This window comes from Natrix helvetica (assembly GCF_964273705.1).
Source record: "Natrix helvetica genome assembly, chromosome: 1".
NCBI classification, from domain to species: domain Eukaryota; kingdom Metazoa; phylum Chordata; class Lepidosauria; order Squamata; family Natricidae; genus Natrix; species Natrix helvetica.
In genome coordinates, this window is record NC_138548.1 from 71,316,207 (window position 1) to 71,334,651 (window position 18,445).

The window sequence follows — 18,445 nt, forward strand, 5'->3', positions numbered from 1 at the left end:
TCTCTAAGTGGTTTACAGAGTCAGCCTATTTCCCCCAACAATCTAAGTCCTCATTTTACCCACTTCAGAAGGATGGAAGGCTTGAGCCTGGTGAGATTTGAATTGCCAAATTGCAGTCAGCTGGCAGTCAGCAGAAGTAGCCTGCAGTACTGCACTCTAACCACTGCGCTACCGTGGCTCATCAAGCTTTCCATTCAAGCTTTCTAGAACAAAGTTTCGGAAGGGCTAGGACAGCGATGGCGAACCTTTTTTGGCTCGCGTGCCACAAGTGGGGGGAGCGCAGGGGGGGGGTTCGTGTGCAGGTCGTGTGCGGGTGTGCCGCACCCATAATGCAATGCGCGACCCCCCCAGTGCGCATGCGCACACAACAGGTGTGACCCCCCTATTTTTACATGCTTTTTTCACCCTCCCCAGGCTCCAGAGGCTTTATAGGAACCTGGGGAGGGCGAAAAGAGCCCCCCTGCCCCCTCCAGAGGCCCTCCAGAAGCTTCAGGGACCATCTGGAGGCTTCCCTGAAGCCTTCGGAACGCTTAAAATGACCCTCCGAGCAAACCGGAAGTGACTTCCGGTTTGCTCGGAGGGTCGTTTTAAGCATTCTGAAGGCTTCAGGGACGGTCCGGAGGCTTCCCTGACACCTTCGGAGCGTTTAAAACGACCCTCCGAGCAAACCGGAAGTTTAAGCGTTTTAAGCGTTCCGAAGGCTTCAGGGAAGCCTCGCGTGCCCTGACAAATGGCTCCGTGTGTCACCTGTGGCACGCGTGCCATAGGTTCGCCATCACTGGGCTAGGAAAAGCGATGGCCTTTCAGCTGTTGCGGGACCAACAATTGTCTGATTTGGCTTAAAATATTCTCTCTGTGTGAAGAACTCTAACAAGTTCCATACTGAACAACTATGGAAAATCTCAGTTATCCAGTTCACAGTTGTCCCAAAGGTGCTTCTTTCCCCCCCAAGAGGCAACTGGACTTTCTGGTTTTTCTTTGAGGTCCTTTCAACAGTTCCAAGAAGGCTCCACACCCATTTGCACCACTCAGGTGACCCTGACGACACAAAAAAGCCTCCAGGTGGCCTCAATGACTTGCTAAAAGAATGCAAATGGCCAGTTGTCTGCAAGGAGTATAAATCCTTCTGTTCCCCATCCTCCAATCAGAGCTGAAGAAGCTTCTTGGATGAGAAATGAAATGTCTTCAAAGAAAAACAAGACAGTACAGTTGCCTCTTGGGAAAAAAAAGCACATTTGGGAGTTCCATACTGAAGATTTCTCAGCATTTTCAGCCAACCACCCCAGAAATCTTTGAAGGAAACCTTGCCAATGAAGCTGATATGCTACCAATTAACTCTATTCTTTTGAACAGCAATGGTAACCATTCAAAATGATTCAGAAGAGAAGGACAAAAAAGGAAAAGGGCAGGAAAGGCTGCAATGTTAACTCAGGGGTCATTCATAGTTCAAATTGTCTTGGGCTGTTTTAGGACTGCATGGTGGAGGTTTCAATCTGGGGCCATATCATTTATCAGCTGCTAAGCATTTCAGCAATGAACATTTTGATATCCCCCATTGCAATGACGCTCTCCATTGCCTAGAGCTTCATCATGTTTGCACCACTATGGTTAAATAGTCTCCAGATGGGAAGCTGTTTCAATTGGCCCTTAAATAATGCTAACTATAGCTAGCTATTGCTAAATAATTGCTAGCGGACCTTAGTAACGTCTTGCAAGAGATCATGAATACTTACTCGAAATACATAGGTGGCTCCTCCACCCCCGCCCCCTCCTCCAGCCCATTCAGTCAGTCCCTTCGCTTTTTTGTATTCTTCTTCAATTTCTGAGGATTCCCCCAGGCAAATCTGTTTAGTGTGATAGTTGATCTGAAAGAGCAGAGGGGAGGAAAAAAAATGAAAATCTGAAGAACATTTTTATTTAAGTACACAGAAAACATTTCTCCTTGAATCTTTGATTTAGTTGGTTGATATATTTAGATTTTGCCTTATTCCAGGAGCTCAATGAAATAGTTCTGGAAGCCATTTTTTTGTTGTTGTATCACAATGCAATGCTGAGCAATGATTAACTACAGATGTGAACCTATGGCAGACATCTGCAGCTAATGAGAATAAAGTGGGGGAAATCCCAGACTGGAGTTAAAGTGCTAGGAATTACTTGTGAATGTAGCTGGGAGACTGAGCGTGCCACCTGATCCAAATCAACCATTGAGCTTCAGTGACTGTCTATGAACCTGAACCCAGGTTAAATCAGAACTGATCCAACATGTTAATTATAGCAATCTGAATTCTTCTAAAGCAGAGTTTCCCCAACCTTTCCGGCTTTGCTGACTGGGGGGAGTGGGGGGAGAGGGGATAGTTCTGCCCAGGCAACAAGTGCACGCGCGTAGCTCCACTTGCGTGAGCAGTGGGCGTACAAACCGCCACTCATGCAAATGGAGTACATGCACACACGCTCGCCTGCTGCTTGTGCAAGTGGGGATGCATGCGCATGCTTGCCTGCCGCTTCCAGGGCCCAGTTTCGAACAACTCAGGGGTTAGGGACCACTATTCCAAAATAATATTAATCTGCTTCAATATTTGTGATCAATGAATTATGATTGCATGTACTTACTACTGCAGAGAATATGCACTTTTTAAAAAATCCTGAACACACATTGGGTTCACTTATTCTTCACATTAGGCAAAAATGCCACTTTTAACATTTTCTCTCTTTTGAGAGATTCCCCCCCCCCTCAAATGTATCAGCTACAATTGTTTAAAATACATTCAGAGCTGATCAATATTAGATTTCAAAACAGTCTATGGGTTCAACAAAGAAGACGTTGATTGGAAACTCAACAAAAAAGAATGACAGAACTTCAAGCTAAGCCAAAAAATCCCCAACAACAACTCTTCTTTGCAATCCTTTGTGTACTATTTCTTATTTTGGAGCTATCATTATTGAGAAGACTGACTCATGAAATATCCCAATCAACTTTTTGTCACAATCTCAAAGTGCACCAAGTGCTTGGAGTGGAAAGTGTGTAGGCCTCACCCTTAGGCAGGCATCTTCCCCTTGTTGCCCCACCAACATGTAGAGGAGCTCATCTTTTTCCAGTTGGAAGTTAGCTGAGATAAAAATCCCATGGGACCGTTTGTTGTGGTTCTTGGCTCCCTTCCCTCCAGCTGCTCCGTAGGCTGAAATCCTGGAGAAGAGTAACCGCAGTTAGGAAGAAACTCCATGGCTCAAAATGAGGCTCCGAGGTGTTATCATATTGATATATTCTCATTCTGTTCCTTTGTCATTGTTAATTTTATTGTTCTATTATTTTATTTACTTTTACAGGCCTTTTCATTTTTTACAATCTTAATTGTAGAATTGTAGAAGCCTAGAGTAGCTCCACGGTAAGATAGGCGGCAAATAAATTTAACAAAATAATGAACAAACAAACAAACATCCAGCCCATCTTTAATGTGATTGATGGATTATATGCCATTAAGGTTGTTGACCCTTAGTAACTGCATAGACTTTCTCCACAGTGATCTGCTCTTTCGGTTTCTCAACAGTTCATTCTTCACTAGTTTTATGTCCCACTGCTACTTGTCCTCTTCTTCTCTTTCCTTCCTCATTCTTTATTATGTAACACCTTTAAAATCTTTCATTCCTACATTACAGATTTTATATATTTTTAAAAAGTACACTGATAGAAAATGCAACATATGTAAAGTAGGAATAAAAACGATGCCCTGTCTTAATGAAAATATTACATGGCTAATGTATTGAAATGAGCAGGTTGAGGGTGGGAATTCTTATAATTATTTATTAAATTTGTTTGCTGTCCATTTCGCCACTATTCCAAATATATCCGGACTACAACTCTCAGAAAATCTTGGACCACTGCTCATATTGATTAGATTCATGGGAGGTGCCATTAGATGTCTCAGCTTAAAAGTTAATACATAAACAGTCAGTCATCCTTGACTTGTGACCATAACTGAACACAAAATTTCTGTCATTAAGTGAGACATTTGTTACATTTCAACCTATTTTACAATTTTTCTTGCCTCAGTTGTTATGTGAAACCCTGCAGTCACTAACTTAATAACCCGGTTGTTAAGTGAATCTGGCTACCCCATTGACTTTGCTTGTCAGAAGGTCGCAAAAGGGGATCGCACAACCTTGGGACACTTTAACCTTCATAAATATGAACCAGTTTTCAAGCTTCCATCCGTGGGGATGCTGCAAAGGTCACAACTGTGAAAATGATCACAAGTTACTTTTTCAGTGCCGTTGTAACTTTGAATGGTTGTCTAAACAAACTGTTGTTAAGTCGAGGGCTACTTGTATTCTTATTCCTTCACCTCATCACATTGATACTCACGTATATCGGTTTGACGCTGGCACTTTCCAGATTTGTACCCCTCGCAGATGTCCCTCTTTTTCCACAGTCACGGACACATTGGTGTTGTGGTAAGCACTATCGCACTGTGCTTGCGTCGGTCCTTGAGGCCCACTAGCTCCACAGGCTGTAAACCACCAGAGATTAATAGGTGTTTCTCCTGTTAGAAAAAACATTCAGAGCTGTGACTAGCATGTCAACTTCACTTTCTTTCCCACACCATATTCACACATAATAACAAGAAAAAAAGCATTATTGTTCCGGCAGATCCAGCTTTTGATTTCTCACTAGTTGCTTGTTTGCTAAATTTATTGGGCCATCTTATAACAGGGGAGTTCTGGGTGGCGTACAATGTTAAAACTCTACAAAACACACAGACACATACTCGGACACGTCTGTGTGTGTGTGTGTGTGTGTGTGTGTGCGTGCGCGTGTGTGTTTTGTAGAGTTTTGTCTGAAAAAGTATTTTTTACTACTGTATAAAGGTTTTTTTTACAGTATGTATGTATATACACACACACTTCCTACTAATTCATTTCCCCTCTGGGGGATGTTTTAGTAATAATTTTGCATTTCTAGCATTAACTATCTCAGTGACACAGTTGTCTGCATCTTTATGCGTTACTGTACCTTTCACTGTACAATTGCCTTTCTAATAAACCACATGCTTGATTGTGCAACTCTACTTTCTCCTACCCAAAGGTTTTCAGCAGCTATCAGATCACAAGATATAGCCTTTCAGTGGTTTTAACGGCTCTGTCACTTATGGCAATGAAGCAGCACCAGAGGTGGGTTCCTACCAGTTTGGACCAGTTCGGCTGACCCGGTAGTAAATTGGCGGCCTGGGTCGCTGGAACCTGCCACGCCCCTAAACCAGTTCTCTGAAGGCGGTGCCATCTTGATTTTCGGTTCTGCACATGCGCAGAACAATTTTCACTCCAGAAATGTAATTTTTCCCTTTTCTAATGTTTTGCGCATGCACAGATCTTTTCAGTTGTAAATGCGCACCGTTGAACCGGCAGTAATGGCGGCAGCAACCCGCCCCTGAGCAGCACTGAAGGTTGTGGAGAGCTTCAGATCAGAATTGCTTCCTTTCTTGCTCCATTTAAAGCTCTCTTTTATTTTTGACTCCTTTTCCAATGAAATTTTAGCCAGCATGGCTACCTTAAGAGGGCATTGGATGAGACAAGCCTGATTATCATGTAAGGTTCTGAATCTGCTGATGTGGAAACTGGTTAAAAATCAAACGTATGTTTTGATCATAGTTTGATCCCAACCTAAGCTAAATGAAAAAAAAAACAATCAGTAAAAGTGACTTTATGGTAGCAGCTTTGTTGAACATGATCGCAATCTGGGAGTCCTCCTGCATACGCGGCTTAGTTTAGAAGAACATCTGACGGCCGTGACCAGGGGGGCCTTTTACCAGGTTCGCCTGGTACGTCAGTTGCGCCCCTTCCTGGATCGGGATGCTCTGTGCACAGTCACTCATGCCCTTGTCCTTTCTCGCCTGGACTACTGCAACGCTCTCTACATGGGGCTGCCCTTGAAGAGCACCCGGAGGCTTCAGCTGGTCCAGAATACGGCCGCGCGGGTTGTCATGGGGGTACCTAGGTGCTCCCATGTTACACCCCTTTTAGGCGGCCTGCACTGGTTACTGGTTGTCTTCCGGGTGCGATTCAAGGTACTAATTATGACCTTTAAAGCACTCCATGGCTTAAGGCCAGGGTACCTGCGAGACCACCTACTGCCACCAATAGCCTCCCACCGTCCAGTACGATCCCACAGAGTTGGCCTCCTCAGGGTGCCGTCGGCCAGACAGTGTCGGCTGGTGACCCCCAGGGGGAGAGCCTTCTCTGTGGGAGCGTCTTCCCTCTGGAATGAGCTGCCCCCGGAGCTTCACATAATCCCTGACCTCCGGTCCTTCCGACGTGCCCTAAAAAGTTGGCTTTTCCAGCAAGCCAGCCTGGCCTGTTAATTTTATTTAATTTTTAAAATGTGAGTGTTATATAAATTGGGTTTGTTTTTTGGACTGTTTCTAATTTCCTTTTAACTTTTGTACTATGTGTTTTTTAATGCTGTATGCCGCCCTGAGTCCTTGGGAGAAGGGCGGCATATAAATCTAATAAATCCAATCCAATCCAATCCAAATAAAAAAACCTGAAATGCAGTGGAATCCTAAAAAGTTATGTCAATTTCTACTTTGCTAGTTTCATCATAATAACTGAAAAACAAAATATTGCATACATTGATTATTTTTGAATCAAAACAAGGAACCCTTGAACTGGAACTACTTTGAGAAATATTTGTGTTTTAGTAACCATCTCATTGGGATAGAGATGGGTTGCTCCCGATTCAGCCTGGTTCGGCTGAACCAGTAGTGGAATTGCACACCCCTGAACCGGTTCCCTGGTCTCTTTTGCCGTTGTTGCCATGTTTCTGCGCCTGCGCAGAACAATATTTAGTCAACTGCGCATGCGCCAGCAATGTGTGGCTGGCATGTGTGTGAGAGAAGTGAGCGGAGCGAAATGGTAGCGACTGGTATAAGAGCTCACCCTTACATTGGGAGGATGCATCTATAATACATCTATAACAAACTGGATTTCATACCACTTCTTTTTAACAAAATTAAGGCATCTATATAAAAATGTAAGTAATAACCATTGATTCAAACATGACATAGTTCAGTTCATGTTGGTCAATAAGTTTGGAAAAGAAAACAACAGAGGGGTATGGGAGCTTTGAACCAGACTGAAACTCAGGCAGGAATATTTAACTTTTTTGCCTTGTATTGTGGTCTTAATTCAGGGACCACAGTCAGACTCCTGAAAATGGTCTACTCTTCACATTTGTAAAAAAAAAATCATAACATTATTGCTCCAGTACAAAACGTAATACATTCTAGGGCTGAATTAGAATTACAGTAGGCCTATTCTTCACAATTCTACCCATGTATTACCCACAAGACTACTTACGCCAAGGAAATAAGGAAATGCAGGAAATATGGTTGAAAATTAAAAAAATGTTAATCTAAGAATTATCCTGTTCTTTCTGCCCTGAAGGATCTAAATAGTTCCTGTAGCTTTCTATAACTGCAATGTTGTTCAAAAGCTGTTTTACTTCCGATGCCTAGATTTAGCATTATGTCAGCAATTATGCCGGATTTAGCATTATGAGAATAATAACTTCACTATGAGACCGGGCTGGGCTCCTGCCAGTTCTAACCTCTTCTATAGAAGAGGTTCCACAAATCTACAGTGCCGTTTAGATCTGGTTCCAGCTCCCTCCCCCCCAGCCGTCCGCGCATCATCAAGATGAAGAGTGAGAGGAGGAATTCTGGGAGTTGAAGTCTACAAGTCTTAAAGCTGTCAAGTTTGAACACCCTTGGGGTTTTTTTCTAAAGGGTTAGGGGTGCAAGGGTCTTGTAACTTGACAGCTTTAAGACTTGCGTCCTTCAAATGCCAGAGTTTCTGAGCCAACATTTTGGTTGCTAAGCAAGAGCGCTGTTAAGTGAGTTTCACCACATTTTACAAGTTGGTCACGCCCACCCAGTCACATGGCTGACAAGCCACTCCCACAAAGCAGGCCACACCTACAGAAGAGGTTCTAAAAAATTTTGAAACCCACCACTGCTAGGAAAAAATCTTAGCAATAAATTAGTTATAAATGAATACTACAAGTGGATAGACAGTAATAGTCACCTAAAAGAAGAGGTTCTTCCAAAGGATTAAAAAGACGCTCATCCAATCTATCAATTGTCAATGAGTAGTGCTGTTCTCCATCAGTGTGGCTTTGTTTTCTTCCTGCCAGAATTTGCGAATGAGTGAAATGAAATGACAGAAGAAAAGGTTTGGATTTGGAAAAAAAAAATCAGGTGCAGAATTTCTTTTGCCTAAAATTAAGAAATTCTATTTGTAAAACTTCAGAAATAAATATTTAAAACATGTTCATCTTGTACAAGTGGAACTAGGCAACCTGAAAAAATGACACAGCAAAATCATTTCTTTCCATCTCTATAGCTGTCCAAATTCTGAAACTAATAATTAACATGGATTAATATGAAACACAGATCATTTTGCATTTTCTCCTGTTTGTATGAACCCCGTTTAGATTGAAATGCTGGTTTTGCCTCTCTTCCTCCTCACTGCAAGCCCACAGCAATTTTCTGCATTTGGCTTAGCAAAATATTGATTCTATTCTCTCTAAAATATTGAGATGATTTATATGTAGTAGCAAGAATTGTTACTGAACTGGAAAAAAAATTGCCTTGTCTCCCCAAGAACAATGCTGTCATTTGGTAACCTAATTTTGCCAGTAAATAACCGTCTGTCATATAGAAAGCAGGTCTTTTACCAGTAGCAACCACAGTCACAGAGTGAAGTCTGAAACAGTTGTAATGGCATCTGCAGTGATGCGAATAAAATAAATTCATACAGCAATGTAATGGAAAGCACTGAAAACTACCACATTATGTTTTCCCAGGAAAACCGTCAATGCCTGAACATTAGTACAGAAGCCTTAATAAAACAAATAGCATAGATCATGGATGTCAAACTCAATCATGTCACATGACATATTGTGATGTATTGTGATGTTTTTTGCCTTTGCGGAGCCAGGTTGGCGTGGCGTGTGCGTGACACATCTGGCCCGTGGGCCGCCGACCTGAGGTAGGATGCAGCACTATAAGAAGCTGATTTAATAACCCTAAATTCAGATGTGCAAGTCTTAAGATGTGTACATGTTTTGGGCAATTACCAACTGAACATATGATAATGATAATGAAAACAAAATGCACAAAGAGATTGATAAGTGCAGTTTTACTATTAATAATAATGTCCCACTGTAATGAGCATTGATCATTGGTTAAAAACATAAGGTTTTTAAATTCTTTGTATGTATTTTGGGGTGGAGGAAGAGATTAGCTACAGAAATAGTTGGGGCATCATCTACATAAGTAGAACATAAATTCTACTTATGGTGGTAACTCTGGATGAAAATCCCTAATACAATATACTTAACATTTGTTTCTCCCAATTTATTGGGTGTAATCTATTGCAGTATTATAAGGACAGAAACCATAGGGCAACCTTTTAGCCCCTCGTGTTAGTTATCTGAAATTTTGTACTATATAAAGCATTTTTGTTCTTGACAGATGCTGAACCCTGTCAGAAATAATTAACTTTCCCCTCTCTTCTCCTTGCCAGAGAAAGCTATAAACAATTTCTCTGGTGAGGCCTAGAAAATTTCCCAAGTATCATGCTGGAACAAGGATACTGGAAACAACTGTCAGCAGATGATAATTAAAAGGTGGCAAGATGGCTCAGTGATTAAGATGCTGGGTTTATCGGCTGGAAAGCTGGCAGCCCAGATTTGAGATCTGAGCTCCAAATGACGGAATGAGCTTGTCCTAGCTCCAACCTAGCAGTTTGAAAGCAGGCAAATGCAAGTAGATAAATAGGTATCAGTTCAGTGTGAAGATAACAACACTCCACATCATCACGGTGGCCATAACACCACAGAAACATCTTCAGACAGCAATGAAATGGAGATGAGCATCACCCCTTATAGTCAGCAATAACTAGGGGAGTAAAATTCACAGGGGCTCTTTTATCTTTTTTTTTCTAGAGTAAGAGCAAAGATCAGTAGGAAGGATTGTATGAAATGCCTCCACAATTGCCTCTTTTTGCATGTCCAAAAAAGTCCATTATAGATACAGGCTAGGAGGTAGTGGAACTAAAGAGGCAGGATTTCTCATGTAGTGTTATTTAGTTTGTGAATACTCAGTGGATGACAATGGAACTGACTTGCGCTGGACAATTGTTGTGTCACAGCCGTGATAAAAATGAAATTAATGTAAAATAAACTATGGAGATTAAAGAAAAGCCAAATAGTGGTACTTATAACTGAGCACAGTTATTGAACTCCTTGGCCTTCAGTTATTATTTTTAAGATGCTAAAAATCATGAAATATTTCCAGCACAGCTGCTGACACCCAGAGAGACAAATCAACGTAGTAACTGTTGTAAATCATTCTTTGGACTATTGCCTTGGTTTGTATGCTTGCTCCAGTCTTTAATGGAGCAATAGCTCAAACCAATTGTCCTCAGGCAGTTCTCCATGTTTAAATAACTTTTCCTCCTTTTCTGAACAAAATTCAAATTGTAAGGGTTTTCTCACTATCTCAGTAATAAAGCAACCGTGTTCCTAGACTCACTGATAATTGTTGAATTCTAAAATTTCTAAGATTCTATAGTCAGTTCTAAAGCAATAGCAATAGCATTTATATACTGCTTCATAGTGCTCAGGAAGGCTGAGTCAAACTTTGAGCTGCTCAGGATATCAATGCATGATGTTAGTGCCTTTCATTACATATAATTTGTATCATTGGAGGAGAGTTCTGTCTGCAATTTTTTAAAGAGTCTAGACTCTTGAATTTGAAGGCCAATTCAAATATGACTGGCTTCTATAAACTAATTATTTCATGCACACAGCAAGGCATAGCTTCTTTTTTTTTTTCCAGTTTGAACAGTAACAGAAAATTTGATAAAGCTTTACCGACACTTCTTTTCACAATTTACCTCCCTTGCCTCTATATAGCCAAATTCCCACTTACTCTTCATCATTGTTACTTTTAATTTACTGTTATTATTCAACAATTATATTAAATGTCAAGTAGTACTGTGTTCCACTGCATTAACACAACATCTTATGGATTAGATCAAAGGATGGTTCTGCTTATGACCTGCTTATGACCTTACCTGATTACATTTTTGAAATTGCTGGAGGTGGGCCATATCACATTTCACTTTTATACAAGCTATCAGTAGATAGATTCAAGCAAGGTAAAATCCTACCATCAAGGTGAAAACTATCTGTGTCAAAATACGGATGCTTCTGGAAAGAGATAAGGATGCTTCTCTCCAAATTGGTTTCAGATCAATATGGGTTGCTAGTCTCAGAAAAGAAAGCATTGGTGGTAACCTGTGCAGTGGCTATCTAGGGCACAACAAGGCTGACTTGATGTTAACAGAATGGCATCTGTTAACAGAAGAAATTAAGAGGAAATTAAGTCTAATTGTAGCACCTTCTTACCCAGTGGTTGGTTTCAAAATTTTTTACTACCTGTTCTGTGGCTTGGTGGGCGTGGCATGGCTTGGTAGGCATGACTTGGTGGGCATGGCAGGGGAAGGATCCTGTAAAATCTCCATTACCTCCTCACTCCAGGGAAAGGTTACTGTAAAATCCCCATTCCCTCACGATCAGTTGGGACTCGGGAGGCACAGAATAGATGGGGATGGGGGCAGTCAGAGGTGGTATTTACCAATTCTCCAAACTACTCAAAATTTCTGTTACTGGTTCTCCAGAACTGGTCAGAACCCACTGAATACCACCACCTCTGTGCTTACCTCTCATGCACAACTCCCACAGAGGAGATTTTCAGCAGCAAAGCTTATAAAATAAAGAGTTAGTAATATAGAAGTATTATAAGCTGAAGTGGGAAGTAGCAACCAAGGCAATCAACAGATTCTGGGTCCAGACTGTTAATCAGGGAACTACACTAAGCAATAGAAAAAGCATTCATTATCAAGGAAGAAGAGGGCCAGCTAATCAAAACTGCATTTTCACAAGCTGTAGCAGTGAAATATCATTCAACTCCTCAGCCACTCCTATGATTCATACAAACTACAAAACATTTTCTGTAATGAAAGGAGATGAATTAAATAGCTGGAACGCATGAGGGAAATGAATACTTCCATCTTAGCAAAAAGAAAATTAAGCTTTCTTCCAGCTCTGTTTCCTTCCTTCCTTCCTCTTCCTCCCACTTCCCTCCTGCAAAACTTCAGACTTCAGACTCTTTGCCTGATTAATTAATTGGAACTGTCAGGGATCTCCAAAGTCTCTCTTGGCAAAGAAGGATGTAATTTTATTACAGAAAGCTGCTGGGTTTCTCCAAAATGTAATTGAATTAGAAGAGATGAACAAACGGCCTTCTTCTCTGAAGGAAAACAATACAGCTTATAGAAATTCAGGGAGCATCAGTGAACCTGAATGTTTTAAAAAATATTATCTTATTGACATATTCTGGTATTTTAAAAAGAAACATGCTGCCTTACTTTTTTTTTTTTTTTTATAATAAAATTTTATTGGTTTTTCAAAATTTATAGGGAAAAGGGTAAATGGACAGGTATACAAATTTTGGCAGTTGCAAAATGTGAGAGGCACCCCTCCCTCCATACCCATAGTATACATTTATATATAATGCATTAGTATATAATTGATTACAATCAGCATATTAGTTCTATTATTAAATTCAATCAAATTAAACAATTCAATATAAAATCCTAATATAATTCCATTTTCACTTTCGGTCAATTTATAATAATATGATTTTCTTATTTATTTCTGTGATCTGAGTCTTCTTGCTATTGCCCCATCTCCCTCCACTGGCAGAGCTCTGGCCCCTCCCGTGTCCTGCGTGTCCGTTGTGGTGTCTGGTGGTTTCTCTAGGAGTGTTTTATTTTTTTCCATAAAGGCCTGCGCCTCTATGGGTGAATTAATTCTGATTCTTGTCTCCTCCCAGAATATCAGCATACCTTCAGGCATCAACCATCTAAACCACACCCCTTTCTGGTATAATTTATTCGCTAATTGCGAATAATTCTTCCTTTTTTCTCTAATCTTCTTAGGGATCTGCTTCAGAATGGTTATCTCCATATCATGGTATGTCAATGCTTGCCCCCTTTGTACACCCAGAATCTCATCTCTTGTGCTTTTTCTAAGGAATTTAATGTGAACCTCCCTGGGTACATTGTGTGTTCTAGCGTAAGCTGAGTTCACTCTATAAACCAGGTCTATATCCCACCCCATCTGTTGTTTTTCTTTGTGTGTGTAGTCAGCCAGAATGTTTGTCATGATGTCCCTTATATTTTCCCCATCTTCTTCTATAACATTTTGAAATCTAAGATAATAGGACATTCTCTCAAATTCTAATTTCATCTGTTGGATGTCAAGATCTTTGTTCCCTTTCTGCACAGCTTCCACCCCCCCCTCACCTCCTCCACCCCCCTTTCCACAAGATTCAGTCTTTGTGAGTTCTTATATATTTGGGCTTGATTTTCTTTAATTTCATCTTTCATTTCCCTTAGCTGTTTCTTGATTTCCTCCTGGCCCTGTAGAATTTGTTGAAGCATTTGTTGAAAGTCCATCTCTGTAGTCTTATGTTGCATCAATTCTGTTATCTTTGACTGTGTGGCTGGACTGGATGTTGCGGATGTTGGAGCAGAAGTGGCAAAGCCAGGTTTTCCAGGAGGGGGTCTTTTAGATGCCATCCTTTATAACGTTAGAAGTTCAGTCCAAATATGAAGTAAGCAGTTAGAAAAGAAGGGTAGCCAGGTGAATCCGGGAGCAGAAGAACCAGGCAGAAGAGAGTCTCTCCAATAAGTCTGGCAATAGATAGAAAATTTCCCCTAGAAGGTTGAAAAAATACCAATCCACAAGAGATTCCTCTGGGAGACACGGAGACAAAGACCGGAAGCCTGAGTTTTAAAGGTGGAGTCAGGTTTCAGAGTTCATAAAGACAACGGAAGTGTGCCATCTTGCCCTGCCAGTTTTGGGCACAGAGGCGTAACGAAGTTTTAAAAAGTTCCAAAAGACCTCAAATCATTGTAATATGTAGGATTAAATTGAAAAGAAAATCATCTCAGCCTAAGTGAGGCTTCATTCGTTGGCTCTCCCCCCTCCTCCTTCCCCGGGGGCTGAGAGCAAAATTGTTTCTCGCCGCTAGTCCAAGGGGGGGGGAAACCCCCCTCCCTCCAGCTGCACCTCTAAAATGCTCCGAAAGTTATTTTAAAGTTTTAAAAGCTGAGTAAATCTTCATGCAAAGTAAGGGATGAAGAGAGAAGCAACCTCACCGCACCGCAGCTGCTTCCTTCAATTGTAGCATTCTCCAGTCGGCTTATAGCGAGGCGCAAGGTGTAGGAACGCGAAGCGCCCTCCGAGCTTGCTCCCCGGTGCCTTGGGCGCGCGCGAGAGCTCCCGCCGGCTACTGCCGCTGCAGGAGTCCTCCGCGATGCCGCCCCTCCGGCAGGACCCCTCTGCGGGGTGTCCTGTGCCCCCCAAGGAGTGGGGAAGCCCACCGGGGAGCCGGAGCGGGCAAAGAGCTGCCCGTCGCCGCCGCCGCCGGAACCGGAACTCCTGCCTTACTTGTACAACATCCTTTTCTAATCTGATGTATGCCAGTTGGGGTGAATCTATAGTGAGATATGATGTCCTACTCAAGGAGAACTCAATTTGAAGTTATTTATTTATTTATTTATTTTATTAAATTTATAGACTGCCCCCTCTCCCCGAAGGGACTCGGGGCGGTGTACAGACAGAAGCTAAAATATACACAATAAATAATATTAGAAGCCCCTTAAAAACAAATTAAATATAGAGTCTGTACCATAATAGTAAAAGTTTAAAAAACAGCTTAAAAAGTCTACCCCCCAAAATTTAAAATACCGGCCAGGAGGATTGAAGATTAAAACTACGATTGGGCCAGGCCAGCTAATTGGAACAGGTGGGTCTTGAGTTTCTTGCGGAAGGAGCGGAGATCGGTGGTAGTTCTGATGTCGGGGGGGAGGTCATTCCAGAGGGTCGGGCCCATCACAGAGAAGGCCCTACACCTGGGCGCCGCCCGCTGGCATGGCTTAGTGGACGGCACCCGGAGGAGTCTCTCCCTGTGAGAGCGAATTGGTCGCAGGGATGTGTGGGGCAGGATGCGATCCCGCAGATAGCTAGGTCCTGTGCCATGGAGCGCTTTAAAGGTGATAGTCAACACCTTGAAACGCACCCGAAAAGCCACAGGTAGCCAGTGCAGCTCGCGCAGGAGAGGTGTTATGTGGGAGTAAGTTGAAAGAAGGATTGGAATTGGAAAGGCATATTTGACATTAATAAAGGAAAATATTTGTAGCTGTTTTGGAGTACAAAAACCGAGTTTAAAATTGTGTTGTGTGCCAATGATGGACATTTATATGATTTATATAGATTTATAAACTGTTGTCAACACTGAATTTGGAAAATTAATATGTTAAACATTGTATGATCCAATGGGTAAAGAATTTTGGTGATAATATAATGATTGTGCAGTGGAATTACAGGTGGACTAAAGGACTGAAATTTCACTGAATAATAATTTGAATTTTTTTAAAAATAAGATGATGCATTGTTGGTATTTAACATCTGAAAAATTGTCAAAAATGTATATAGGAGTTTTAAATGTAATTGGAAATTCAACTGCTAAGAGAGTATTTTTTATCATCTCTGGTAGATTTGTGACAAAGAAATACTGGGACCAGATTTTTACTTTAATTCACAGGATTCTTAAATTAAATATAAAATTGCAACCAGAAGTTATTCATTTAGATTTGATGGACGAAGAACGTGAAATAAAATTTGGAACTTTGTTATTGTATATCTTGACAGCGGTGAGAATCTTATATGCACATAGATGGGAAAACATACTAATTCCCACAGTGGATGAATTGAATTGAAATGTTATGAAATGTAAAGTAAAATGTTGTATTTTTTTCCCTGTATTTTGTAAAATACTTGGAGATCATAGTTTCTCTCTCTCTCTCTTTCTCTTTCTCTCTCTCTCTCTCTCTCTCTCCCTCCCTCCCTCCCTCCCTCCCTCCCCTTCTTTCCCTTAATTTTCTAACTTGTTTTTTGTATGTTTATAATGTAACTTATTATGTAAAAAAATTTAAAACCCAACAACCTGCTTATATTCCATTCCTCTATTTTTTCTTTCACTGTGAAAAAAAAGCGGGGGAGGAGAACCCAATCAAACATGATTATGGGTTATCAAAGCTACTCTATCAAAGAAGATGCAGCAGCTGGTGATGAGTTGCTTCGGGCACAAGAAGAGGGGATAAATTTATTTATTTATTTATTTATTTGTTTGTTTGTTTGTTTGTTTGTTTGTTTTGATTTATCAGTCGCCCCCTCTCCGCAAAGGGACTCGGGGCGACGTACACTTAAATCAAAAATACAAGTGTGGCATGGAGGAGGTGACATCAATATTTAACAGTCAAATACAAGTGAGAGCCACTAGGTTAAAATAAATAGCAATAAATTAAAACAGTTAAAACAATTTAAAAACCCCAAAATTTACGTTTAAAATATTAAAATATTAAAATTGCCAGGGAGGTTAGAAGGTTCTAGTTAAGCCAGGCCGGCTAGTTGGAACAGGTTCCAAAGGTTGGGAAGAATTGAAGATCGTGCCCACCTCACAGAGTAACTTTTACAGTATTTCCTTGGTTCAAAGTTCAGCTTCTTGTGCAGTGCAAACACAGGGTGGAGATTTCGGCAGGTTTTAAATGCAGAAGAATCAAGAAGTAAAGCAGTAAGGCAGCAGAGATGTCTCGAGTGGGGTTAGGGATTTCGAGCCCGTTTTTCTTGGTATGGGGGATTTATCTTCCCTTTTTCCACTTTTAAACCTATCTGACAGTAACACAGACATTTTCTACCAAATTATAATTTGATAAATTGTCCCAAGGGTGCTTTTTCAAAAGGGAACTGGATTTTGTTTTTCTTTGAAGATGTTTTGCTTCTCATCCAAGAAGTTCCTTCAGTTCTGAGAAGTGAAACGTCTTCAAGGAAAAACTAGAAAGCAGTTGACTTTTGAAAAAGCACCTTTGGGACAACCATGGCTTGGATGACTGGGAATCTCCACAGACATTTAATAGATTGCTACCATATTTCAGTGGCATAATGTTGGTATGCACTAGCTATGGACTATGAATATACATTATTTGGCTAATTAAAATATTATCACAGAAGAGGCCTTCTGATTTCAAGGGGAAAAAAACCTGGGTTGCGATTTAATTTGCTTTATTGGTGCAATTATTTCTAAAGACATTCCACATATGTTAGATTTAGAAAAGGCTTATGGGGGGAAAATTGTACGTAGAAGTAATAATTGCTTGCTTTTATACTCTCAGAGCATAGCACTTCCTTAATTAGAAATAACTCACCATTAGAGAAGCAGTCCAGACCAAAAGTTATGTTGTCCACAGCAATATCAGCTTGTGAATTCCAACCCCAATTAGCGAGGAGCTCCAGATGAAAGCTTTTTTTTAACAAAACATATTAGGAGAACAAAAAAGAGATATTAAAAAAAAAATCTATAGAATAGAAGTCAATGAATAAACATGAAAATGAGCAATTTCAAAAAGGATGCTAATTAAAACGGGAGCTGTAAATCTGCGATACTGTTTGAAAATAATAATAATGGTGCTCCTTACGTTAGCACATTTCATAGTTCCATGAAAACAAATATATCGAGTTTTTGAAATAAACCTCCCAAAATTGCTTGTTACAACAGAACCAATTAAGAGTCATGTGGCATTTTAAGGACTAAAATCTTAAAATGTATTTTATGATTGTAAGCTGCCCAGAGTTACACTATGGTAAACTGGACAGCCAATAAAATTTAACAACAACAACAACAACAGTAATAATAATCATCATCATCATCCTGGCTGCTCAAGAACAAGCTATCAGAACAAATGCCATTAAGGCCAAAATCGAAAAATCCTCTGATGATGCCAAATGCAGACTTTGCAAAGAAGTTGATGAAACTGTTGACCACATACTCAGCTGCTGTAAAAAAATCACCCAGACTGATTATAAATTGCGGCACAATTCAGTAGCACAAATGATCCACTGGCATTTGTGCAAAAATTATAATATTAAAACAACAACAAACTGGTGGGAACATAAGCCTGAAAAAGTCACCGAAAATCAGATGATCAAGATCCTATGGAATTTTCGTATACAAACAGACAAAATACTGGCACATAACACACCAAACATCACACTGGTTGAGAAAAATAAGGTTACAATCATAGACATCGCAAAACCAGGTGATAGCAGGGTCAACGAGAAGGAACATGAAAAAATCGCGAAATACCAGGACCTAAAAATTGAAATTCAACTATTATGGCACAAACCAGCAGTGGTAATTCCAGTGGTAATCGGCACACTGGGTGCTATTCCAAAAGCACTGGAATTACATTTAAAACA

At 40.6% G+C, this 18,445-nt stretch overlaps 1 protein-coding gene across 9 annotated transcripts in view; it reads right to left on the reverse strand.

Annotated features, from left to right (window-relative positions):
• The window catches only part of LTK (leukocyte receptor tyrosine kinase), a 140,305-nt gene that overhangs the window by 36,908 nt on the left and 84,952 nt on the right, over positions 1–18,445 (reverse strand). For all 9 annotated transcript variants that reach the window (XM_081935729.1, XM_081935727.1, XM_081935733.1 and 6 more), the window contains 5 exons: positions 17,395–17,489; positions 8,077–8,178; positions 4,361–4,538; positions 3,034–3,184; positions 1,734–1,865 (listed from right to left, as the gene is read on the reverse strand). In XM_081935729.1, the coding sequence (XP_081791855.1) occupies positions 1,734–1,865; positions 3,034–3,184; positions 4,361–4,538; positions 8,077–8,178; positions 17,395–17,489 (658 nt within the window). The remainder of the gene's footprint in view (positions 1–1,733; positions 1,866–3,033; positions 3,185–4,360; positions 4,539–8,076; positions 8,179–17,394; positions 17,490–18,445) is intronic.